This window comes from Pagrus major, chromosome 13 (genome assembly GCF_040436345.1).
Source record: "Pagrus major chromosome 13, Pma_NU_1.0".
Lineage (NCBI taxonomy): Eukaryota > Metazoa > Chordata > Actinopteri > Spariformes > Sparidae > Pagrus > Pagrus major.
The window spans coordinates 9,894,667-9,920,926 of NC_133227.1; the positions used below are offsets into that span (position 1 = coordinate 9,894,667).

Below are 26,260 nucleotides of genomic sequence, written 5' to 3' on the forward strand. Positions count from 1 at the left end.
AGGCTGGAATCAGTCTGCTAGTGTGAAGTAAATACCCCAGAGAAGATACAACTGGGTTATGTAATTAAATCGGTGAGTAACTCTTGTGGAGCAGAGTCTTCTTCAGCGGCATACCTTGAGTTTATCTGGGGAGGTGTAGGGCGCCTCTGGGGCGTAAATCCTGAATATGTCTGCCAGGCAGCAGGCAACCAGCAGACGCACGTCCTTGTCTGGGTGTTTGAGGAAGAAGTCTGAGGCCAGGTGGAGGGCCAGGTTCAGGTACAGCTCCTTCTCTTCCTCAGAGTCCTGGTCCATGTCCATGAAGGTCTTTACAACCATCTAGAAGAGAGAAGGTGCCGGAGGTTAGTGGCTGAGTTGACTGAAAAGCTGGAGGCAGTGTGCCATCAATCGAAGACAATTAGGTTTAAAAGTGCACCATGTAACTTTTTCAGAATATCTTGGTTATATGAAACTATGGTCTTGTACTGTAGGACTCCACATTGAAGTACTTCCAAAATGAGCTGCAGCAATTAGTCGATTCATCGATTAGCTGTCAACTTTTAAATCAATCGCCAACTACTTTGATAATCAATCGGGTTGGGTGATCTTTTAAGGGGACCCTAAAATATATGAATTTATTAGGTTGTGGACAAAACAAGGCTACCGAGGATGTTCTCTTGGAGTTTGGGAAAGACTGATTGACTTTTTCCACCATGTCCCAACAAAAAATATAAAATTGATTAAAGGACAAAATAATCTACAGATTAATCGACAATCAAAATAATGGTTAGCTGCAGTCCTACATCTAAACTCATGTTAGCTCTTGTTACTGCTATTCCTTGTATCAAGAGCTGTCTGTTTACACAGCACTCCTTTAATATTAAATCAACAATTTCTTGAAAAACATTAATAGAGTGGGCCTTTAAATTTCCTCTGCAGCCTTCAAATTGTTAAGTTACACCATAAAAACTCAAAAATCTAACTTTGAATTGTTAATATTTCAATAATGCATCAGTAATAAAAAAAGTATTATTACTACTACTATATTAATACACATTATCAATTATTATTATCTACTACACATTATCAATACTAGTACTTACAAACATCCGTTTCAAAGAGATAATGATAGAGTAAACAAAGGAGACGTGGCTGCAGCAAAACGGGAGCAAAATACTGACCTTGAGCCTGCGGACCATTTCCTCTTTGGAGATTTTGTCAGAGATCTCCTTGACCCCCGGGGGGTAGGTCACCTTCCCGTCTGTGACTCGAGCTTTAGAGTGAGCCATCCTCTTTAGCCCTTCTCAGCCTGAGGAAAGAGAGAATAAGGGTTGTAATACATTAGAGGAGAGCATGAGAGAAGGTGAGACAGAGAACAAAGAAAGAGGAGGGAGGAGAGAAACTAAACCTCAACCAACCTCAACCAACGAAAAAGTGAAGACAAGCCCACCCTTAACTATTTGAAACCCAAGGCAAATCTTTTTAATACTTCAAAGCTCGAAAAGAAGTCTGCAATAGAGACCTCTGAAATATTCAGCGAGGTATTCACAGCATAGTAATAGCGTTCTACGAGCTGAATGAATGATGAAATTGCTGCATTCAGAGAGCAGGCTGACTTTTCACTGCAATCTGCTGCTGCCATTGTGTTCCACATTTCATTACCATGGCCACTAGCCTATCAAGGATTACACCCAATTCATGTTTGGGGCATTCACATGATGCAAAATGTGCTTCGACTTTCATTTTAGTGCACTGCTCAAGGCCAGATCAGTCATGGTACACTTTATACTGCTCTTTTCCAACAGCTACTTAGGTGACCTGTGTCACCTTGCTGCTGCTTTTTGTCCATTAAAGATAATAAAAGGGCAGAAATGTATCCAGTGAGGAATATGACTTCATTTTTCCTCTTAAATCTTACCTGCCCACCCTTTTGTCAAACAACCTAAAGTCTGACTTAGAATTCATGAATATACATAGACTCTTCATGAACTGGGCAACAAAAAATTTAATTAGTGATTTGACATGAAAGCATTCGATACAACAATGCATTAATTTCAGCAAAGAGGTTGAAAGTCGAGGGTTCTTACTCAGAGGGTTTTCAAATAACGGAAGCAGGCACACTTGGAGATCTGAATCTGATGATTTGCAACCAATAAATTAGAAGACCATCTTATTAAAAAATGCCTCTGATAGAGCTCTTCAGTCACAGCCTCACTAGTATCAACCATAAGAGCAATTTCCTCCAGCCTCATGCTAGTTTCACAGTTTACACGACCGTGACTCAAAACAGATCATGTAGCTCAGTCTCATCTGCCTTAATTAAAATAACATTTGAATGCATGCTTTAATAACTCAATTTTCATAATGATGGCATTTTACACAAAAAACAAAAAACGTAGATCACCCAATCCTACCATCAGCTGTAGCTAATTAATATTATTTCCAATAGTGGAAACTTTCTGGCCACCGTTGTCTCTATTCAGCCAAATGGGGCTTTTCCATGCACATGGCTTGGCTTGACTTGACTTGGTTGGACTCGGCACATCAGCCCAGCGTGGCAGAGATTTGCATATCTATTACAACTAGAGCCCACCTGATATGCAGCCCAATGCTGATTCTTTTTAGGGTTGGGCGATATTTAAAATTTTCCAACCGGCCACCGTCAGCCCATCAATTGGCAATTGCCAATACACACAGAATCAGACTTTAATTGTGGCGGTGGCTGTCTAGCTGGGGTGCCATAGAGCATGTGCACTCGAGACTTCTGCCGGGTTGTGCGGCTTTTATTACCGTTTTACAGACGCGTCTTTCACATTGTTAGCTTATGGGAAAAAGTCCTCAGTGCATCACATGACGATGTAATGACAAATCGCTGATAACGATACATCTGTGACCAGCCAATATCGGCCGATTGAGTAGTAGTAAAAGGAGCAACTGTAAATAGTGTCTGCAGTATTATCGAAGAATTTCCACTAACAAAGCCCCACTGATTTAGTGATAAACACGTTTCATTTCCTATAAATTTTTCACAAAATTCTCCCCTTATTTTGTTATTTAAAAGCTTTACTATGAAGCAGGAAAAGCAGGAAATGTTTACGTTTCCAGGAGCAGTAACTTCAAATGACTCCAGAACACGATGAAACCATAAAATACAGCAGATGTCTGAAAGTGCAAACAGGGACACAAGAGGGAAACTATAATTCAAACCACAGAGATTCAGTTAGAAGCCACAAAAAGTACTGAGAGCTGATTGCACCGACTTCTACATAAGGTCTGTCTCTCCGGCCTCCTGCACAGACATATGTTGAGTCTTTCAACATACGCTTGTTTGAGGGTTAGGAGAGGTTTGTCACAGGTTGGTCATTATTGTGAGATGTCAGTGCAGCAAATTTGGAGGCGGGGTGGGCGTGCTTTGGCCCCACTTTGGAGATGGTCCATCTAAGGCACAGCTTAGCACAACAAGGCACGCTTAAACTGGTAATGGAAAATCACATCAGCATGGCATGGTTTGACACAGTAGGCCTTAAATGGCAATGGAAAAGCCCCAAAAGACTGTTTGTGAGCGATGATGGTCCACTCTACAGGTGCAAGTACATTATCAGACTGGATGGGCCGATGAATGATACAATTGTCCATTGCCAATGGCTGACAGCCATTGATACTGAGACAGTTTTTCTCTGCTGGGTGAGAAAGTTGGAAGTTGTCGCCAGAGCGGCGGTGGGAAATGGCAGTGACAACAGGGGTGAACAAATGAGCGACTGCTGCCTTACGGCACCACTGAGGGGACACACATCAAAAACAATAAACTGTTTGGTTTATGGTTGGTTGGTTTGTCAGCCAATTATTTCTGATAATAATCGATTTTAACAAAAAAGGGAGAACTTAGCTGCCTTTGTTTGTCATATGTGAAAGTAAACTTAATATTGTTGGGTTTTGATCTGTTGGTTAGACAAAACAAGCTAACTGCCACTGGGACCCTGTTGAACAATTTCACATGTCATAGACTAAATAATTACAGCGTTTAATATCTTTGAGTTAAGTCATCATTTTCATATTATTAAATGCCACCAGAAAATCCACATCATCAATGGGGAAATCAGGCCGACTAATCAATGTACTAGGTAGTAAATAGGAATGAAAATGTTGTGCATGAAGATTTTTTGAGAGTCATATACAGAAACTTCAACACAAGCAACTTTCATGTGTCAATGTAATGTGGGATTCCCCACAGGAAATTGGTTAGCTGAGGTGTTCAGGTGTTATCGACCTAACCAAAGCTGAGCTTGACAGTTTGTTTGTCTTTGAGGCTGAAGAAGTTGTATTACCAAGAAAAAGCATGTGGCGTTAACAATTGGGGATTTGGACATTTCTTCTTGGTAAACAAGTGAAAGAATGTGTTGAAATGCATTTATTACTTTTGGCAGGTCAGACTGAAGGCTTAAAACATTTCCCCAACAAATTCCAACCACATTTATTAGGTTAGTTTTAAAACTTCATAAATTTTAAAAGAAAAACACCATTATTTGGCGTACCTTTCCTCACACTTTTCCAACTAGCTCCATATCTGTCCTAATTCAATGAGTCTTGAGAGTTTCAGGTCTCAGAGTATTAAATTTGTTGTGGAAAAAAGTAAACTGTTGACTCATGAACTCAGTGGTCATTTTAGACTATGTGACAGTTGCATAGCTTCAGTTGTGAGTTTATAGCATTAGTTATTCAAATAAACTGTGCTCCAGAGATGCACCTCGCTTAAGAGCTGTAATAATAACATGATTAATTGATTATTCAATTAACTTGTCAATGTACAACTATTTTGATAGTGGAACAACAGTATTTTGGTCATTTTTAAGCAAAAATACTTCCCATATTTGCTGGATCTAGAATCTTAAATGTGAGGATTTGTTGCTTTCTTTGTCATGCTTTAGGGTAAACTAAATATCTTTGACTTTTTGATCACTAGTTGCACAAAAGAAAAAAATCAGAAGATGTTACACAGTGGGCTGTGGGAAATTATATAAAGCACTTGTCTATTTTTCTTGTTTGAAAAACTCAAAACTACAAGACTTTGCCATCCAAACAGACTAGGGCTACACAATTAATTGAAATATTATCGAAAATCACAATATGGTCATGGGCAAATTGCAGGAGCAGCAATTTTTTGATAAAAAGGTAAAATGTGTCACAACATACTATTAAATATGAAGCATTGTGGGGTTACAGAGATGCCCCATCCTACAAATAATGTTCTCCAGACATAATAGAACATGTTTGTTTGACAAGGACCCCAGTAAAGGTCACAACATCATCATTTTCCCGCCGTAAAAATGAAATACAAAATCGTTACTCGTATCACAATTGCAATATCTGTCAAAGGAATCATTCACAATATGATTTTTATTTCTTATTGTTCGGCCCTAACGCAATCTATATTTCTATATTCCAAACAAATAAACAACGAAGGTTCTCTCCTCCACAGCCTGCATTCCTCTTTGATTTCAATCAGTAACAAACATGTCATCTCATCTTGATCCGTCGTATATCTGCAGTGTAATGCTGTAAAGTACCTTGTAAAGAGGGCAACTGATGTAATTTCATAGAAAGCCAAAAAGCAGTAGGATTATGCATAACTTTCCCCAGCATGGTCAAAAAAGACAAATGAGAGTCAAGACAAATAAAAGGACAGATACTGGACAGAATCTAATAGTCTTTCCCTGGTTAATGTCTGGAGTAGGGTTGCAACGGTATGAGATTTTCACAGTACGATAACCACCTCAGAAAATATCACAGGTTCACAGTATATGAACATGAATATTACACAATTATCATTACTATTATTAGTTACAATGACCCTCAAAGCAAGGAAAACTCAAAGGGTTTTTTTGGTTGAACAAACGTTTTATTAAAAGTTCCACAAAATATTATGTTCACTTCTGACAGACATGAAACTTGACATAACTTGAAATATAATATAATAATAAATAATATATATTTTAGTAGCAATAACAGATTACAAGTCAGAAACGTAGATAAGCGAATGTTCATGGTATGATAACTGTCAATCTTCATATCATAGAGGGCTGGCCAGACTACACACAGTCTGAGATTTTGGATATCTTCATATCATGATATAAAATAAGTGTTGTCTTTTCCTGGATTTAAAAGGCTGCATTACAGTAAAGTGATGTAATCTTTTGAAATTATCAGACTGTTTAACTTGTCCTAATACGTCCCTTCAGCCACTTAGTCATTATATCCACATTACTCATTATTTTTTATCATAAATCTCATTGTGCTTATGTTTTGTGAAATTACCAAAAGTCATCCCTCCAATAGTCACAATATAAATACTGAGGTATTTGGTCAAAACGATCATCCTAGCATTTATGAAGTACTTCTGAGCACATTTCAAAATATTGAGATAAATATTGTGTATAACGATACGGCATGAAAATACTGTTTCAAGGTCACATCGCCCAGTCCTAACTTCATGGTAAACCCTGACACTGGTATACCGCTGCAATCTTTGTCTGGAGCTCAGAACAGTGCAGAGGTAGCACTTGCTGTCAGGTAAATGTTGTCACATCTTCACTCCGTCTGCCATACAACCTGCTTTCACTGGTAAAGTACCAAAGCTGTCTGAAGTGTGATTTGCACCAGCATTAGTGGCTGCTATGTTTTCCTGCACTGCTTTCAAATCAGAAATTATTTCAACAACAACCACCACCTCTCCCAGGGGAGTCAGCAAAACATATTTTTACTCCTTAAAATCAAAACTTAAAATCACAGCAAAATGTTACCTACACTTTATATTAATGGACAGACGACTTTCTCTTGCAAATACTGTCTTCTTAGCATCTTCTCACAATTTATGTTGCTTTTATCATTGGAGCAGTCTGGGTCAGTAGGTCTGTGGTCTGACAAAAGCACTTGCTGGGTTTGATTTAGAGACCAAACTGTGAGAGTGAGTTTTGAATAACAACCAAACAATTTTCTGCAGCTGTACTTGAGCTTTTATAAACACACAGACACACACACATGCGGAGCAAAAACCCACACACACTGACTGGACGCTGGCTGACGGCCAAATTGCTCCATTCTGACCTTCTTTCCACCCCACAGCTGCTGCCAAATTTGAGTCCATCTCTCTCTCTCTCGCTCTACCACGCTGACACACGCATTTAAACCAATCAGAGTGGAGTATTTCTCGACCTGGGGGTGGGTCTGTCTGGGCACCATCCACCAGGGAATATTTCACTTTAAATAAGAAGCGGCAGTAAATTATCACACAAGATTTACCCCACACTAAATCTCTTGAACATGGGCTACTTTCAACTCAATACTTGTTTATCACAGTAAAAACACATTTGGCCCTCCCACCAAGGCTTTCAATCTGTCTGCTGCTTCTTCTCTCCCCACTTTGGCCCTTTCAAACAGCTGCCACATGAAATATGAAGACTGAGAGCAGTGCTCCTAACCTAATCTGAACCTTGACACAGACATCCTTTTGTTTTAACCCTTATGGTGATCACCAGTAAGAAAGCGACTGTCAGCGAGCAGAGGGAGGACTGGACACCAGTTGGTTGAACTCAACGACCTCCATGTGGGCACTCACACAAACACAAATTGAGGGAAACGGGCTGAACAGGGGCACGCAGTCAAAGAGGTTTCATTCGCCCAAGATGAAATGAACCAAAATTTTCTGAACGGGGCATGTCTCTGCCAAATCTGAACCAGTGAAGGCCGGCCAGAAACAACAATGAAGCAGAGAAGGAGAGACTGAAATTAGCCCAAAGGTTATGAGAGAATGAGACAGAGGTTGGAGTAAACCTCCAAAAAAATGCCACTCTGCAAAGGAAGCCCATATGACATGACACAAACAAACACGCAACACTGCTGAATCATGTCTAAGATCATTGGGCAGAGCAGTTCCTCCTCTGTGTCTGTTCGACACAAACAAACCATCAGCGAGAGACGAACTAAAGACTACCATTGTGGCTTTGTAGAACGAGCTTTTGACCAAACATAATTTTGCTCAGTTGGTTGGCAGAAATAAAGTTAAAGGGCTGGAACCTTCATTAGTTGTAGCAAGGAGGCAAACGAAATACCAAAACCAAAAATTAACTCCAACCAGAACTGCTGCAAAGTGGTTCCTGATGAAACACGAGTCCATGTGGTTTTGTGCAAAGCCATTTTAAAGGATGAGTTCACGCAAAAATGAAAATTCAGTCATCATCTGCTCAGCCTCATGCCAATGGAAAGTCGGGTGAGGTTTTGCAGTCCACAAAACATTTCTGGAGCTTCACAGCAAAACAGCATTGCACCATTCCCCTAAACAACTGAAGTCCATTGGGACTCGTTTTAAAACTTTGGCTCCATACAGCTCGTCCGTTGTAATCTTCAGAGGCCCCGACATCCCAAACCAATTTGAAAAGACAATATTTACACACTCAATGCAAGTTGAGCTTGTGCACCTCTTCAGACAGGGTGTGCGCTATAAAGATGAAGATTTCAGCTTTATAAAGGGTGTAAATAACATCTTATTGGGGTTCTCAAGGCTTCCAGAGATGCTAATTATGCCAAATGAGCTGTTTGGGGCGATTTGTATATATTTTTTCTACTACTCCATCTACTTTAGTTATTAAGGAGGATGCTTTAACGCCATTTTGTTGTCAAAATATAATAATGCAAAACATAACGAAAAGATTAGGGGTCGACCGATATGGCCTTTTCAGGGTCGATACTGATACCGATATTAGAAATCAAGTAGACTGAAAACCAATATTTGGGACCGATATTCATTTGCAGTAAAAATGAAATCTTGCAAATCTAATTCAAGTACTGTTCTTGCGTACAATTTCCAGGTACTTCCTTTTCCACTACATTATTCTGATACATTTATTTACTAGTTAATTTGCAGATTCAGATTTGTCAGTGCTTATAGGCTATTAATGTGGCGTGTTACCATGTGTGCCAGGATGCTGCATCAGGGCAAAGGTAGCACATTTTTAAATTAGTTTTTTTTAAATCGGCAATCTGACAGAACTCACCAATACTCATAATTGAAAAAATGCTGAATATTGGACAGGGCCGATAATCAGTCTAACCCTAGAAAAGTTAATGACATAATTTTCATTTTTGGGTAAACGTAAATAGATAATAAGCGAGGAAATATGACTACAAGCAGAAAACTCAATCATTTACTTTGGTGATGCTACCATATACCAATACATCAAATTCTAAAAAAATTGGAAACTTACATTTACATGTAATGTGGTAACAACTTCCTAATACAACTTTCTATTAACCAAAATCCTTATTACATGGCTACACAGCCACATATTTCAGACACTTCTTACAACCTGTGATCTGTTAACCAATCTGCAGTGTTGATGGTGACACACAATAATCACAGCTGTCAAAACAAATGCACTGCAGCACTGTGGAGGTGACTGCCCTAACCCAGACAAAATAACAAGCAGTGTCCATTTTTTAAATAACTCCTCCAGCCTGTGTGTCCTGCGCTCAAAGCCTTTTGTTGTTTGCAGACATATTCATAACAATGAGTGAGCACGGGACCAGGTATATCGCTTTAAATCATGCAGTGAGATATTCCGCTGGTATCTGGAATATATGATCAGATTACAAACACGCTTTACGCTATGAGGCGTTGTGCAGTTAGAAAGAGCAATGCGCCTTTTACAAGTAGATCATAATAATGAGAGTCAAAACGTAAATAATTTTGCGTCGGAGCAGAGACCGGATTACTACCAGCGTGCGGTTTGCATTAACCCCACAATTACGCTAATGTGAGTTCATGTTAATGGATAAGGAGGGGGGCATTTTATGAATAGGTGCTTATAGGTATGGTACAACAGCATGCCAAGGCCAGGGACTATGATATAGCCGGACTGCCTTGTTGTTGTACTGTTGACCGTAGCTAATCTAGTTAGCTGCCGCTAGCTAGCTGTTGTGCACATCTCGCTAGCAAACACACGGGCTAGCGTAACTGAGCTAACAGCTAACGTTAGCAGCAGCAATCTCAGTGACAGAGGGCGGACAGAGAGTAACGTTGCACTGAACAAAACAGCCGGCTAACTCCCGTTATATCCTCATCGATACCCCGACCACAGCCGTACCACCAAGCCGAGTCACTGTTTGCTCCTGCTGCTGGGACACTGAGCCCAGCGAATGTGCTAGTATTTCACTAGCTAACCATTTTGCGCCGCAGGACCAGGTCAACCAGCGCCGTGAATCCGACACGGCTGCCGAGAACACAGGCGAGCGAGGCGGGCTGCGCTCCACCTATTATCGCTGGAAACCGGGCTGCTCCGCGGACACATCCTGGGTTATATACAGTTTTTCACAGCGGCGCCGGAATATACGGCGCCATTTTAATCAAAATGATTTGCTAATTTGTGCATTTTCTTACCTGATACGGTGAATTGTGATCAATCGTGTCCTCCTCTGCAGCTCTCTTCCCCCTCCTAGCTCCAAAATGGCGCCAATATGTATAGATTCAGTGCCCATGGGTACAAGTCATAACCGAGTGTGTAGCGCCACCTATAGAGCGAGGACATGTCGGACTGCTGGGTCCTTCATCACGCTTGTGCTGTCCTTTGACTTCATGTCGATAATTATAATATCAGCTTTTTTTTTTAATGATTGAAAATCCAACACGAAATTTACTTACAATAACTAACTAACTAATAATAATAATAATAATAATAATAATAATAATAATAATATGTAATGTGTTGGGCAACTTTGCCTACAAATACTAAAAATATTTATAGGAAAAATCTGCCTAAATTACAGAGAAAGCACAATCTTATACTGTATTGTTTTTAAAGTGAAACATTGTTGTTTCAGAGCATTCATTATTCATGATAATAAATGTGCAACAGTTAGCCCACAGCCTACAAGAAGACAGACACTAAAATAGGAGCATAATGTGTTTATGTGTTTGGAGAAAAAGTCAAACAAGCACATATTGAATCACAAGAGACACTTTTGAGTTGCCTTTAATACCTTGAGTTCTGTTTTTTCGCTCCAAAACTCAGTATTCCCACAGTCCCTGAACGCACCAGCAGAGTTTCATATTAGATATTTCTTGTGTGGAAGTGATCTCATAAATGAGACAAGGTCACAAAGTGCAAAATGTTCTCATTAGGGGACGGTATTCATGTATTTGTACTGCTGCCTCTCAATAGTGTTATTCATATTTTAAAGGTATTCCTGCCTATTAAAAGGGATTTTATCAAATCAGTGTGCATCTATTTATCCTGCCTTTTCTCTGATACAGTTAAGTCTGCTATAGAGCCATTGATTTTTCCTGCTTCCTTGCCCTGTTAACCTTTTCATTCATAGGTTGTATCTCCATGCAGGAACATCTGTTCCTCTTTTACATTACAGGTGCATTTACTTTGGTTACACTTGTCATTTTATGAGGCTAATTGCTGATTTCCTGAGAAACGCACATGATTTTGAACCACTTCACAGGTTTACAGATCTTTAAACTAAAAGGAATAAATGTCTCCCGGATCATTGCTTGCTTTGACTTTCTATGACGGGTCTCTGCCAATATGAGCTATAGGGGGAGCTCCAATATAGGCTAATGTTTCACATGTGCCTCCTCAAATCTATACAGCAGAGAAATAGAAACATTAATACTTAGAACAATCCAAGAGTAAAATGTTTTGATGATAAGGTCTGAGGCATCATTTGTTAAAGTTGTTTTGAAGAACAGACCTGCAGATTAGTGGCCACTTTTGTGAAATTCTTGCTGCTGAATGAAAGCTTTGATAACAGTGAATTTAATATAATTTCAGTCTGGGAAAAAATAGAATAGACAGGCATTGATTTAAAGTCTCCCTCCAGTCATGAATGTGTTTTTCCTCTTGTCCCTACAGATGTTTGAGCTTCACTGTGCAAAATGATGCTCGTGCAGAGTTGAAGAAGACACTATAAGACTGTTTTCACATTAATCTGCTGTAGGTGTACATTTTCTCTGCGCTCTTGGAAAATCTAATTTTAGGAGTCGGGACTATGAGCATGATTTGTGACATCACAAATAGGAAGCCATCTGTGAGACAATCCCGGGCCAATATTCAGTATCCACAAGTGTGATGTGGTCACTTGGATCCTCCAGTGCACAAAGACTGAGAGACATCTTGTGTCCAGCAGCTAGAGGTGCTCTTTGTCAGAAAAATAGATTTTTGAGTCTCATTCCCAACTCATCAAATAATGATGATGCTTTGGGATGGCGTCTCAATAATCAACTTTTCTTACAAATAAGCTCCTTTAAACTTAAGAAATGGAAAACATCTGTGTATTTATATACTATTACATTTATATTATATATCATTTTTAATTAGGGAAAAAGAGTAGGTGCCAGTTAAAGGATTTTAATTTGGTAATTATCTTTATTTCCTACCTAAAAATATGTCAGACACACAGATTTATTGTATTCCTTAAAGGATAAGTTCAACCAAAATTAAAATTGAATCATTATCTACTCACCCACGTGTGGATGGAAAGTCGGGTGAAGTTTCGTAGTCTGCAAAACATTTATGGAGCAGCATTTTCCTAAACAACTGAGGTAGATGGGGACTTGTTTAAAAATGCAAAAACAACTGAAAAAAACACACACAAAATGGCTCCATACAGCTCGCCTGATGTAATCCAAGTCTCCAGAAGCCCCAAGATCCAACATTGATTTGAAAATACCTTATTTACACCCTCGACAAGCAGTCGAGCTTGGGCACCCACTTCAGATGTTGTGTGCTAACACTTTTAGCTCTGCGGCTACAGAAGATTTCACTTTAAAAAAACGAGCGTAAGTGACATCTTTACAAATTAATTTGGGATCTCTGGGCTTCCAAAGACTTGGATTACCTAGGCGAGCTTTATTTGTTTTTTAGGAAGGGGGTTTACGTTTTAAAACAAGTTCCCATCTACTTCAGTTGTTTGGGAGAATGCAGTGACACTATTTTGCCGTGAAGCTGCAGAAATGCTTTGTATTTGACCATGAAACTTCACCAAACTTTCCGTTGACATGATAGGAGACGAGGACAGAATTTTCATTTTGGGGTGAACTTATCCTTTAATACGTGTGTGGAGGGGATCTTTGAATAACAGACTTTAACAGTGAAAATCTGAATAAAACCATTTGACTTAAATCAAATGATCTCATTTAAAGTAACACTTGTTGAATCTAAACATCATCTCTAAATGAGCAAACAGTATAATCTAGATATTTAGCCCATTGGCCTGCGTGATATCTTTAAACCTACTCTGACTCTTTCTGCATGTGGCCGCTCAATCAGAGCCTGCACGCCCCTGTTCTCAATCAGCCAATTAGTGCTGCGAGAAGGCGAGTAAAATCCCAGCGGGGAGCCTTTGGACTGGTTTCATGGCTCCAGGATGGAGAGGTTCCTCTCCACGTTCCCACCCTACAGTGTCTGCGCTCCGCTGGTTCAGGACAGCGGCTGGATAAAGAGAGATGGCCGCTTCATCACCCCGCAGGGCCTCAACTACCTGGAGCTCTGCAAGGCCATCATATCCCAGGTGAGCCCCGGTGTGCCCCCTCCTCTCAAGAAGGCCCTCACCAAAGAGTGCGGCGTGCAGGTGAACGCCAAAGTGGATAAAGTCGTGCAGTGCTCGCTGGGTCCCAAAACGCTCCTCTGCTCGGAGGGAGACCATCACGTGTGCGCCAAGAGCCCGGATCAGTTGAAACCACCGTGCCACACACCGCCTGTGAGCAACCTGCGCTTCCTGAGGCCCGTCTCCATCTACTCCCCGGTGTTTGACCGCAGGATCCACCTGAAGAAACTGTGCAGCGACGGTGGAAGCGAAGGAGAGGCTGAACAAGCCGAGTCTGACAGGGATGCTGCTGAGACGGATCAGAGTGGTGAGGACACAGTGAAGGACTTCGGGACAGCTTTCCACCGCTCCTCAAAGGGCTCCAACTTTCAGGTAACCCTGAAGAGAGTTCACATAATCCTGCTGTACAATACCAGACCATATGGGGGCCAAAAGGTATCTGCTGGGCACCATCATGTGGCCCTTTCCTCCAAGTACCTATGAACTGTACACAGTTGAATAGGCTTAGAAATAATGTGTGGAAATTTGATTCAATACATAAGTTAGAAATGTGGAGCACAGAAGCACACAGCTGAAATAATACAGGGCTTTAAATTAGATGAGATACAGGCAGGAGTTCAGGATCCATCATGAGTCCCACCTTTAAGGCCCTCAACATGTTGGTTCATGACACATTTCATATTTCCTAACAAATCCTCAATTTGATGAACACAAGTTTCTTATTCTGGCACCTTCCAACAACAAATCAGGGTGCTTTAAAAGGAGACATCACTACATGTGAACAGGTCAAATGTTTAACTAATAAAACTTCCTCAGCTGATTGCTTACCTCAAGACATTTTTTTTTTGTAATTATATGTTATGTTTAGATATGCAAATGAGGCACTCTAATTAAAAACAATCTACTCATTTGCATAAAATTCCTCAACAGAAATCTGAACATTGGATGAAGCCAGGTTCAAACCTCCTGTTGTACGTCGGTGTGTCCAGAGAGTGGAAAATGCTGTCGACAGCCATAAAATGTACACTACTCAAAATCAGTTAGGGATATTGGGATATGGGTGCATATAATCATGGATATGCGATAAAAGTCAAATGAAATGTGTTGCATTACTTTTGGGGATGTCTGTGGTGTCTCCCCTTAAATAAAACATAAAAAGGAATTGAGACAAGAAACTCACGCTAATAGAAAATTACACATAAATAGGATTTAAGAAGGTTAATATAGATTGGATCAACAAGAATGAAAAATGATAAATGCAATAAATGACATGATGGTGTTTGGAAGATCTGGGGTTATTTTTGCACCTTACCCACTTTGTGATCCATTCTTATTTTGTAATATGAGGCCTTGTATTTATTTCCTGCATGAATGCTCACACTCAGTGTGACATATAGATGGACCTACTTTCATTGTGACATCATTTTGTGCCACGTAGAGCTGGTATGATTAATCGAATAATAAAGAAAATAATCACTAGATTAATCGCAAATGAGAATAATTGATAGTTGAAGCCCTCGTGCCATGGATCTGTGCACAAATGAGTCCAATGTCTGTTTCTCATTAGTTCCTGGAGCAGAGGTATGGCTTTTTCCACTGCAAGAAGTGTAACATCCGGTGGGAGAGTGCTTATGTGTGGTGCATCTCTGGAACCAGTAAGGTAAGATGTCTCTTGTTTAGCATGCACTGTCTTATGTTTGGCAAAATATGCATTCATTATAAGAATTCACATTATATACATTTTTTAAATGTGGTCAGGTGTACTACAAGCAGCTCTGCCGGAAGTGTCAGGTGGGTTTTAACCCCTACAGAGTGGAGTCCATCCTCTGCAAGGTATATTTTAGTGCATGAATAGTTTTAGTTTTGAATGACAGTGTGATTTGATAATTTTCATGTGCCTGTAAGTTCTTCCTGATTATTAATAGTGCAATATAAGTGATTCTTCCATTCACTTCACCGTCTCAGGGTTGCTCTCAGACCTGCTGCAGCTGCGAGAAGAAGCAAAGGCACATCAACATGAAGAGGCCTCACCGCCAGGACCTGTGTTGTCGCTGCAAGGGCATGAGGCTGTCCTGTGACGCCACCTACAGCTTCAAATACATCGTCTGACCTGCCCCTACATGTCTGGAATCGCCCAGTCTTCATGTAGATCTGATGACACTAGTTACCTGAACATGTCACAGATTGGAAGTTGCCTCCAGTAATGAACTTGAAGAGATTGATTTATTCCCCTGCCAGCGAGTAGATTAATCTCTGCCTTGGTTGTTTTACTTGAAGCAACTTCTTTACAAAAAAATATATAAAAAAGTCTGTCTTTGTGTCCCTTCATTGATCCTGGTGCTTAAACATGAAAAACTACTTTTTGTAAGAAGAAAAAAATAAATGAAATAAACTGCATCTTAAAAGTTGATTGAATTCTTACTGAATTGGTACTCACTCATTTAGAACCTTGATCTTAGAGCTGTAGTAGATCAGTTGGGTTTGACTAATGCTGCTTGAATGTTTGCAACTTTCATAATATTCTAATCAACCAAAAATGTATAGTTGTAATGGTTTTTACTTTAAAAGAATAAATCAAATTCAGTACTGTCATGTCAGTGCTGCAGCTAAACACAACACTTGTTTGATGGGTTACAACAAATTCTTTTGCTCATACATTGAATCGAAATGTTTAAAATATGAGATGGGAGGAGGGTTTTGAGTGAAATGCACAAGAAATAATTTTCATACGTCTTTTACTTTGACACCGACTTGTACAGAGCATCAACTCAAAACAACTTCACAAAGGCTGTAAAAGTATTTACAAGGTGAAAAAACAAAACGACTACAGTCTCGGATCTAAAAAGCTTTAAAAATGTGCAATTTCTTGTTTGGCATGCACACACACGTTCTCCCACACACAGGAAAAAAAAACAAAAAACATACCCGCATGAGCTCAAAGCTCCCTTTTGTACCTCATACAAACATATCTTTCAGATAAAATATGATTTTGTTAATAAATAGTTCAAACACTCCATACAGTACACAGAAGATGCATGCATGGCAGTTTGATTTGAGAGGACAAACATCAATATAAAACCGAAAGTCAAATGAGTGATTTATAGCTGATCGGATATAAATAGACAAAAGATATTTGTACAGTAAATAACTTCTACAGGGAGAGTCACAAAAAAGGGCTGACGACAGGAAGTGTTTGACTTCAGTAGTAGCACAGATTTTGTTTTGAACATCAACAATGAGTGCTGAATGTCAGCATTTCCCTTACGTGTAAGGTAACTACATACCACACACAAACATATGCTACAATGGTTGTGCGGCCATAACTAGAAACAGTATACAGACAGAGAGACAAAAATATTTGTGTATACATGCACCATCCTCATGGCATGTGAACACATAAGGTCAGCGTGTTACAGTGTCGGACAGTGAGACATTTACAGTGTGTACACTCACTAACGATGCTACCACTAGCCACAGAGGAGTGCACAGATAATGGTATGATTAGTCTACCAATGTTTACAACAGTAGTCAGGAGACGAGCTGGTTCACTGATACAGAATATAAACAGAGCAAAGGGCAGCATGAGGAATTACGCTTGAATATTCTGCATCCGCTCTTCGTCGATCAGTCTTTCAGTCAGTCTGGAGAGGTCAGACTTTTAGGGAGCAAAAAAAGGGACACTAGTACAGTAGAAAGCATTCAACTGGGTCATGCATTGCACAATGTCCTCCAAAGGAGGTGTCGAAACAGTAGACACAACGGGAGAGAAAAGTTCATCCAGCGTTTTCCTTCTCAGTGAAAGTGACAGCCTTTTCTCTCACAGTAACACAACCTCCTTTCCTGTAACATCTTTTTTTAAAAACTAATACCAAAACTCCACTTAGTGCAATAGCGAAAAACTCTACCAGTGATGTTACATGGTTTCACGGGTAGTTTCCTCACTGTCTCTGGTGATACTACCAGCAGACTACCTGAAGGAGGCAGCAACAGTCAATCAAGTTCAATCAGGTCTTGAGTTCCTCTGGGAAGCGAGTTAAAAAATCCAAGCTTAGAGCCTTCACAGGTCCTCGGGCGCACAACAGATTAATGCTGAATGACGGCCATCAAGCAGGACTTAAACCAGGAGCACATCAATTTTACAACATGTGGCTGTAAAGCGAAAGCTAGCGCTCGCATAGAATCACATCAGGTCGTCTGTATCAGCAGGCAGCAATCTGTAGTATCTACATCCCAGTATCGTCTGGGACAAAGTGAAAAATCTACAAGTGTGTCGTCTTCTCCTTTTCAGATTCAAAATCTGCACAGGAATAGTTGGTTTCAGGCATTTGGATTCATAGGTCCTCTGGTATCGTACGTTCACGTCTCAGGTCTGGACGTCTGAAGGTTCAGCATTCAGGAGCCCCCCTGCCTTCAGTAGAGGCAGGGCAGCGTGCCCCACCTTCCCCAGGTAGCGAGTTAAGGGCGTTGCAGCACCACCGAAGGAGCAACAACAACCCCACGCTGCAGCCTCTCCTGGGCCGGTGGGACAGGGAGGGGGAGGAGGAGGAGGAGGAAGAAGGGATGAAGATGGGGCAGGGCCTTGGGTTAAGACTGTATCATGGCTTGGGTGTAGGTCTTGCGATAGGCTCGAGTGTTTGTATGGAGAGCGGGGGAAATGGGGGAGATGTAAGCCCCGAGGGGGAACAGGTGGGGCGTTTGTGTCAGAGTGCGCGAGCAGGGTGGGTTCTGAGGCTACTGTCGGGAGCATGTTAGATGTGAGGGACGATTTCAGGTGTTTGCTGCTGTGTAGATTTAACAGCGGTGAGCTGTGTGATGAGTGTCCTCTGAAAGGATGATAAATGTTCTCGTCGAGATATCTCCGCCTCTGCTCTCGTGTGCGTGGCAGTGTAAAATCTGGTGTGTTTGAGCAGCTGTGCGATGAGAACAGGTCTGGGGGTTTGGGGAAATCAAGCAGAGAGGTATCAGAGTCTACAGTGGATGAGGATGAGGAGAGCAGGGGAAGGTTTTGGTCTAAATATGGTTCTGGTGTTGAGAAGGTTGATAGGCAGGTAACTGTCTGGAGCTGTGCAGCCGCGGCAGCAGACACACAGGAGGAGGCAGCGGCCAGGTGTGTGGGTGCTGGGCCTCGTCTGCCGGCAGCGAGGGATGTGCAGATGGTTTTGGGAGGGTCAATGGTTGCAGCGATGGGGGAGGTAAGGGTGGGGAAGGAGGGGGTGGGGGGCTCCTGAGCTCCTGTCAGAGGCTGGTCGCGGAGGCGCTGGAATCGGGGAGGTAGGTTGTGACGACCCGGTACCCCTGGGCGCGGCGGATCATGTCGCGGATCTCTCCGTTGAGCTCCAGCAGCTTGGAGCAGATCAGGCTGAGGTCCTGACGGGAACCGACCAGGGCGATGGTGCCCGTCTGGCCCAGCGTCTGGTGGCGAAAGTAGACGTTGAGCAGCGTCTGGACCTCGCTCTCTGAGCTGCCACCGAACACTCCGGTGGGCCACTGCCTCCTGAGACAAGGAGGTATAACAGGTCAGTATGACAGGTGGATAGTCACTGCTGCAGTTATATAAAACAACTGTTCAGTTTAAAGGTGCCCTGCAGAGTTTTCTACAAACATAATGTCTCAAAAAGTTTCTTATACTACTGATGTGCTATGTACTATGTGGAACAGATGACCCTGCAAAAGCACTACACTAATAAAAATATTTCAAGAGCACGTGTACCTGATGATTCAGACTCTTACTGTGAGAAAAATGTTAAAAAACACAAGAGTAATATAATAGTAATACTTGGACATAAGAATATCCATATTTAAACTACTAGATGTTAATAAGTCTAGTGTTACCCACCTGAACTCCTGGATGTAGCGCACAGCTTTGGTGAACTCGTGGTTCTTAAGGCACTCCAGTATGGACTGCACAGCTGCCTCCGAGGTGGCAAAGCTGGGCACAACCATTGCTGCCACCTGGGTGGCATGTGCGTGCGTGTGCGCCAAGTGTTTGTGCTCCAGGTCGCTGGCTACGGCCGCCTCCGCTGCCTGCAGGCTGGTCCTCAGATCAGTGAGCTCTCGAGACATGTTCAGCAACTACGGGGTGGGAAAGATACAGACAGTGGTTGAGTGTGTGTATGAGAGCTTTATAAGTAATCACAGAAGTAACATTTATATCAGTTGTAAAGCTGGAAAAGCTTTGGATGCCGGTTGTTAGTTTAGGTAAGCAGACTGCATTTCTAAACTAACGTTAGCTACTGTTGCTCTCTGTTAGTGGAACGGAGAGAGATACTGAGATAATGCATTCGAGAATGGCATAAAGTGACATCCTTTGGACTGTCACGAAAAATCCAACCTGAATCCTTCACAAATAAATCCAGCATTAAACAACAAATTGTCCACAGGCTTGTACAGGCAACCGGGAGAGACGGGGAAGGTCTAATTTTTTCACGTTACGTTACAATCTACTCACATATAGCCAAAAAAAAAAAAAAAAATTTGATGAATGCATTTAAATTGCTACCAATTGTCACATAGAGCCCCTTTAAACCTGCTGTCTGTGGCTAGTAGGGGTAGGAATAATAATCATCGACATACTGGTACAGTAGTGGCACAAGTTCTTTTCATTTGTTACTGTTTAAGCAGATATAATCACATATATCCCAGCTACATATACTATGGTAAAACAGAGACATGCTATTATAGTTTGGTTGCAGAGAAGTAACACGAAAGTGACCAGAAATTTTGGCACAGATACACGTGTCTCGGTAAGATACTGTTGTTTGTCCACCAGTGAGCATAGACAAGTTTATTTTTTAATTGTATAGTGTCTCGCTCAGTTCATTTTTCACACATTTCTTTAAAAACCAAATCTTAAGGATCCTACGATATAATATTGACTGTATCTTATTTAAAAAATATATATATTTTCACACCCAACAGTTGAGCAGAAAATCAATCTGACTCTGACAACAGATAACTTGTATAGAGGATCTTCCCACATAGACAATCAATAATATAACTTGCTGTGTTAAGACTGTGGGCGATGTCTTTGTGAACTAATATTTGGCTCACCTCAGGCACAGAGCTGATGGCGTGAACTTGACCAATGAGCGAGCAGTAGGACTGGAAGAGGAGGAGAAGCTGGAAATGCAGCTTGTAGAGCCTCTGACAAAGCTCCAGTTGCTGGAAGACATTAAAGAAGACACAGGGTCAGATTCATCAGGAGGAGAGGACACACAGACACAACAACACATTCACACATTCTCAAAGTACACACCACACGTGAAAGGAATACCAACACACAACAACAGCTGGCTTGTAGAGAAAATCAAGCAGTTCATTTAAGAAGAATCTAAAGCAGTGAAGTGAAGAAACTTGTAAGAGAACTTACTGCAAGAGACTCCATTTGCTAGACAGCGAGAGAGCGTGTTAGGGCGTCAGAGGTGAGAGGAAGACAAAGTGTCAATCAAACACATGCACAGCACAGTATAAACCACTACTATTCACAGTCAAGCTACCAAGAATTAGTCAACAGTGTATAAAACCCAGAAATTTGAAATCTTATGTAGTCCTTAGTGACTGTGGGAGTCAGGAGAATAAAAATAGAGAGCACACAGCAAACATGCAAAGAGAGCAAACATGGCACAGGAGAAGAAGTTAAACCTATGTGGAGCATGTGTGCTTGTAAACTCTAGATATCGGCATGTGACAGTGAATAACTTTGTCGTGTACCTTCTCCTCTGAGTCTCCAGGCTGACAGGTGACCACACTCTCACCGGGGCACCTGGGAAATGTGTCCTTACAGTTCCTCAGCCACTGAGGGAAACAACGCAAGGTGACAAGAGAAGAGGAGAGATGGTGAGTATTTTAGCAGTTAGTCACACATTTGCATGTAAAAAAAATCTAACAAAACAAAAGGTTGAGTTACCGATACAGCGGCCTCCTCTTTGGTGTTGTAGGTATCCAGATACTCCTGCAGCTCCAGCGCGCTGAACTTCATCTTCTCAAGGAGACCATAGGACATGATCTGTAGACCAACAAGAAGAGAAAAGGAGGTGAAAAATGAGTTGTTTTCCTTGACTGATCCAACCAACATGCTGCGATCAACACCAAGTCCAATGTGTCTTCCTTCAATGCTCACCGTGTCAGCATCAATGTAGATTGTGGGACAGTCTGAGCATGTGGTTAACATCTGTGAGGACCTGAGGAACTTTGATCCGATGCCCCTTAAGCCCTCTCCAAGGTAGGTGGCAACATCAGTGGTCAAGAGGCAGAATTTACCCTGGAGGTTCTGGGAAAGAAAGATAATTTCAGAAATTATTGAACTGTTGCACACATGCATTTAAATCCTACTGGATATGGGAATTTGCTTCAAATGAAAAAAAGAGCATCATAAAGTGTATTTCCATCCAATTGTCAAACTAAATGTCACCAAAAAGAAGAAAAAAACAAAATGTAAATTAGGTTTGTTTGCATCAACTGGTTTGGAGTGAATAAGTTTTGTCAGTATAGGCAATCTTATGCATGGCTATAATAATCAGAGTAGAAAAAGTAGATATAGTGAACTTGTTACCTAACCAAGCCCCCAGGAAGAGTGCCAGGCTTTGAAGCCAACTTTCATAGTGACCAAACCGTGTAATTACAACGTCACGTGATGCACTGGGGCCCAAACAGACTTTTCCTGGGTGTAAAATGGTGGAAACATTTTGTTTGCAGAACCTGCAATGTGACATTATGACGCTTTCTTTTTTCATTAACCTTTTCTAATGCGATACTTCAAAATGTGCATTAAAAAACATTGATAGAAACACGGTTATTGGCACAAACAGAAACACAGACAAAAAATGTAAGACAATTATAACTGATATCAACTAGTCCTTCCTGTGATTTACCTTAAAGAGAGACGAGAAGACTTGGAAAGTATGGACGGCGCAGGACCCATCTGAGTCGGTCACGAGCTGGTTGATGTGACAGCGCCAAGCCTCCTCGGCATCGTCACACACTGCGGGTTGGAAGGCTGCCAAGATGGCGGAGAAAAATGGAGAGGGGGGAGGAGGAAAACCAAGGTCTTCCAAGTCATCTACATCATCACGTAAGCTGTCGCCATGAAAATGGGAAAGAAACGGGGGCACAAATAATAAAGGGTTTTGATATCTTCCCCGAAAAAAAGTTTTGAAACAAAATCAAGTGTCCAGCTACAGTACCTCATGGGATTATGTAAGATGGATAATGTGATACCCTCTGTGCCATTTAGATATGGTTGAAGTAGTAATTGGAAAAAAAATACTAGGTCTTTGTAAAGGTAGCCTAAAATATGAGTTACAAGGTGCAGAAAATATAATGCAACAAAGAAAAACAGTATATATTTATTTTAACTTGAGTTTACATGTATGAGAAGGTCAGAAAATTGTGTTTCTTAAAGTATTTACAGTGCACTTCATTGTGAATCACAGCTAGTAATAAATTCCCTGATCTGTCCCAATGCTGTATACACAAACATTATGGTTGCGGCAGCTTAAAGTAGCGCTTAAACTGCAGTTTAACTGAGATTCAGTCCAATTCTCAGCTGATAAAAAGTTCCAATGAAACAATACTCCATATTGTTTCCTGTTCCTGTCTGTCACATTCACCTGGGCAGACAGTTGGGGTCTAGAAAGTCCAGCGGTGGCTGGCAGTAGTCCGGGTTGAGCCTGTGGTCCAGATTGCGCGGCTGATCCTGAGGCTGCCCCGGCAGCTCCAGGGTGAAGCTCTCGCCGCAGTCCGAGCCGTGAGGAAGTTCGTTGGCGCTCAGTGACAGCTCGTCATCCTGGGCCTGAGTGTCCTCGTCGTCACCACACACCCTCCCCTGAGAAGACAAAGACATTACATTTTCACAAAGGAAAACAAGCATAACTGTGAAAATCCACAAGCACATGTATATGTTAGCGGGGCGATATAGCTATGTAACAGTATAAGTTATTTTTTATCATGGTAATGGTACATATCATGATACTGTTTAGAAATTGTTTAAAAAAAACTATATCATACCATACTTAATCACACGTGTTCCATCCAAAAAACACAATATATATAAGAGTATGTATGTATTATTTTCTCACGTGTAGGCCACGGTGATCATCACAGAGTGCTCCTGTTCCCGGTGTGGTGGCGTTGAAGGATTGTGGGTCGGCAGATGTGTCGTAAGAAGTAGATAGAGAATCAGTGTGGTTGGTTTCCTCTGATGGAGAAGGGTTAGTCTGGAACAGGGAGGCAAAACAGGAAATTCTTTAAACTGGGTCATCATTCCAATAACAGTCAATAAAGCTTTCAGCGAATGTCAACGCAGTTTATGTCCGACAGTTACGCACAAGCTGAGAGTGAGACAGGCTCTGGCTGGTTGAGGACTCCTCTTCCTCTGACGACTCGTCTGAATCGTGGGGGTCCTCGTGACCCAGACTGGGGGTGCTGCCTGAGTGCTGGCTCTCCTCCAACAGGTCGCCGAGCTCTGTGCTGTCCAGAGATCGCCGACGCACGCCCCAGTTAAAGTTATCGACGGTCTCGCCCTGAATGAAACACACACACACACAGACACATTGAAAGACAAAGGCAGAGGCGATGGTAGCAGTGAATTTCACTGCTGTGAAGACATAAACCTTCAAGATAATGAACAGTTGTTGTCTAAGATGACAAGCACAAGATGCAAAATGAGAAGTTACTCATGGAAATATGCTGGAAAGACTGTTTGCATTCAATATGATGATCTTTATCCCATAAAGACATTAGAATATCATTTATCTCCATTATGACGAGTAGCAGTATTGTCAGAAATGTAGTTCTGCAACCAAGCTGTGAGAGCAAAATGAAGCACAATCATCCTTTGTTCAATCAGCAGGAAACAAAGGAGCCAGCAACACCACAGATAGAAGCTAATGTAAGTGCTCAGTGTAAGAGACCTTACCTGGAGCTCCTAGGCAGCGAGGGGAAGAGAGAGAGACACAGAGTTAGACAGAGAGAGAGACAAGGAGGAGGGACAGAGAAATACATTTCAAATATATTGATGTTAAGAAGAAATGATGCATTCAAGGTAAAAGGGAAGGAAAGAGAGATCATTTACTAGCTACGCTTAAGATAAGTCTCACCTCTCCGTCCTCCAGCTCCACATCCAGGAAGTCAAAGTCTCGGAAAACCCTGAACTGCTGCTCGCTGGCGGTGTCATCGAGTGTGTCCTCTCTGGTGCCGCCCTCCTCTGACGACACACCGCTTTCCCGCACCTCCATCATGTCCAAGTCACCACACGATGAGAAGATCACCTGACGAGAAGGAACAAAAGAGGTATTCAGACTTCTGACAGACAGTCTGTGTTTATTCTCCGTTCTCCAGTGGTATTAAGTTTAGCAGCTTTATGCCTCAAACAAAAGTGACTTCTGCCCTGTTGTAGACTTTCGTTGACTGTAAACAAGCACAGGTAGAGTACTGTAAACAAGAGATGGTAGGAAGCTTACAGATGGGTTCTTGGTGAGTCCAACTTCTTGTCCACAAAGAGACAAAACGTTCACCAGCTTCTCTCTGGTTCTCTTCTATTCAGGAGAAAGACATAAGAAATAAAGAATAATGTATTTATCAAAGATGAAATGGACATAAACTCTATTAAACTCAAGTTGTCTCCTGTTTCTTGGCTTTTTTTTAAAGCTGCTTCAAATGTTTAAATTGCTTCTATTAATTTAAATTGTTTTGCATACATGTACAACATCTAGCAAAGTTTTTCTTCATGCTATTAAACTAAGTATATACAGAAAAATATGACTTTGATGTCAAATTTATTAGTTAGATCATCTAGAGCTCCATAAAGAAATGTACGGTAGGGTGTAACTCTACCTGAGAGGACTGTGGTCGCCTCCAGCTGACAGGCACCAGGATGGTGTTGGAGTTGGATCCAGAGGAGGTGGAGGATGTACTGCGGGTTACAGCCATGGCTCTGGCCTTCCCCTCTCTACCTCCTGAACCCTGGAGCTCGTCGAACCGACGTCCAATCACAGGAGTCTGTGAGGAAGACGAAGAGGCAGGCACTTGTTAAAATGTGCGGATATCATAAAAACTATGAGTACTGAAAGTGTAAGTGGGCATTCCACTTATTTTAGTTGCTTCCTCACCTCAGAGATGTCAAAAGTGAAATCCAGTGTTTTTCCAGGCAGAGCCTTGGATGAACCGTCCCACACTCTGCTGACCTCGAGGTTAGACAGGTCACCCTGCGAGTGGCCGTACACCGGATGAACCAGGCTGGCAGAGCGTGACACCACCAGTTTTAAGATGTTTAAAGCATCCTTCCAGTGTATGGTCTGTGGAATCACAAACGCAGTACAAAGTATAAGAGAGACTGCAGTGTATACTTTGTATCACACACAGGGTGGTAGTGGAATGAGCAGATGATTACCTGGACAAACTTCTCAATGGTCTTCGTGACATCAGCGTTGAACTGTTTCACTTGTACAGCAGTCAGGTCCATGTGACTGAGCAGACAGTAGATGATCTGGAGGAGAGACTGTTGCATGCTGGGAAGGCCCTTATCCAGCAGCTGAGACATGGAGAGAGACATTCAATGAGTGAGAAAGCATGCAAACAAAAAAATATTGCTTATGGATATTTAGTTAATCAGGTATTCCACCATATTACATGAATTATAGATCAATTATAGACCAAAAACCATCCAACAAACGTCCTTTCC

General features: G+C 41.5%; 3 protein-coding genes across 3 annotated transcripts in view; 1 reads left to right on the forward strand and 2 right to left on the reverse strand.

The window, feature by feature from the left end:
• Positions 1-10,478, reverse strand: part of pds5b (PDS5 cohesin associated factor B) — a 32,245-nt gene extending 21,767 nt beyond the window's left edge. The window contains exons 1-3 of the mRNA XM_073479350.1: positions 10,409-10,478; positions 1,161-1,288; positions 115-318 (exon numbers count right to left, since the gene is read on the reverse strand). Of these exons, the coding sequence (XP_073335451.1) occupies positions 115-318; positions 1,161-1,268 (312 nt within the window). The 5' untranslated portion in view covers positions 1,269-1,288; positions 10,409-10,478. The remainder of the gene's footprint in view (positions 1-114; positions 319-1,160; positions 1,289-10,408) is intronic.
• Positions 10,479-13,336: 2,858 nt separating this feature from the next.
• Positions 13,337-15,991, forward strand: zar1l (zygote arrest 1-like). Its single transcript, XM_073479873.1, has 4 exons — positions 13,337-13,953; positions 15,149-15,241; positions 15,340-15,414; positions 15,547-15,991. The coding sequence occupies exons 1-4, from the start codon at positions 13,402-13,404 to the stop codon at positions 15,688-15,690; spliced, it is 864 nt and encodes a 287-aa protein (XP_073335974.1). The 5' UTR covers positions 13,337-13,401; the 3' UTR covers positions 15,691-15,991.
• A 308-nt stretch (positions 15,992-16,299) lies between these two features.
• fryb (furry homolog b (Drosophila)) overlaps positions 16,300-26,260 on the reverse strand; it is a 55,611-nt gene continuing 45,650 nt past the window's right edge. The window contains exons 51-67 of the mRNA XM_073479655.1: positions 25,970-26,110; positions 25,689-25,874; positions 25,414-25,578; positions 25,041-25,115; positions 24,678-24,848; positions 24,497-24,505; positions 23,907-24,101; positions 23,658-23,795; positions 23,190-23,404; positions 22,452-22,656; positions 21,701-21,850; positions 21,488-21,586; positions 21,292-21,375; positions 20,951-20,968; positions 20,632-20,742; positions 19,418-19,653; positions 16,300-19,075 (exon numbers count right to left, since the gene is read on the reverse strand). Of these exons, the coding sequence (XP_073335756.1) occupies positions 18,817-19,075; positions 19,418-19,653; positions 20,632-20,742; positions 20,951-20,968; positions 21,292-21,375; positions 21,488-21,586; positions 21,701-21,850; positions 22,452-22,656; positions 23,190-23,404; positions 23,658-23,795; positions 23,907-24,101; positions 24,497-24,505; positions 24,678-24,848; positions 25,041-25,115; positions 25,414-25,578; positions 25,689-25,874; positions 25,970-26,110 (2,457 nt within the window). The 3' untranslated portion in view covers positions 16,300-18,816. The remainder of the gene's footprint in view (positions 19,076-19,417; positions 19,654-20,631; positions 20,743-20,950; positions 20,969-21,291; positions 21,376-21,487; positions 21,587-21,700; positions 21,851-22,451; positions 22,657-23,189; positions 23,405-23,657; positions 23,796-23,906; positions 24,102-24,496; positions 24,506-24,677; positions 24,849-25,040; positions 25,116-25,413; positions 25,579-25,688; positions 25,875-25,969; positions 26,111-26,260) is intronic.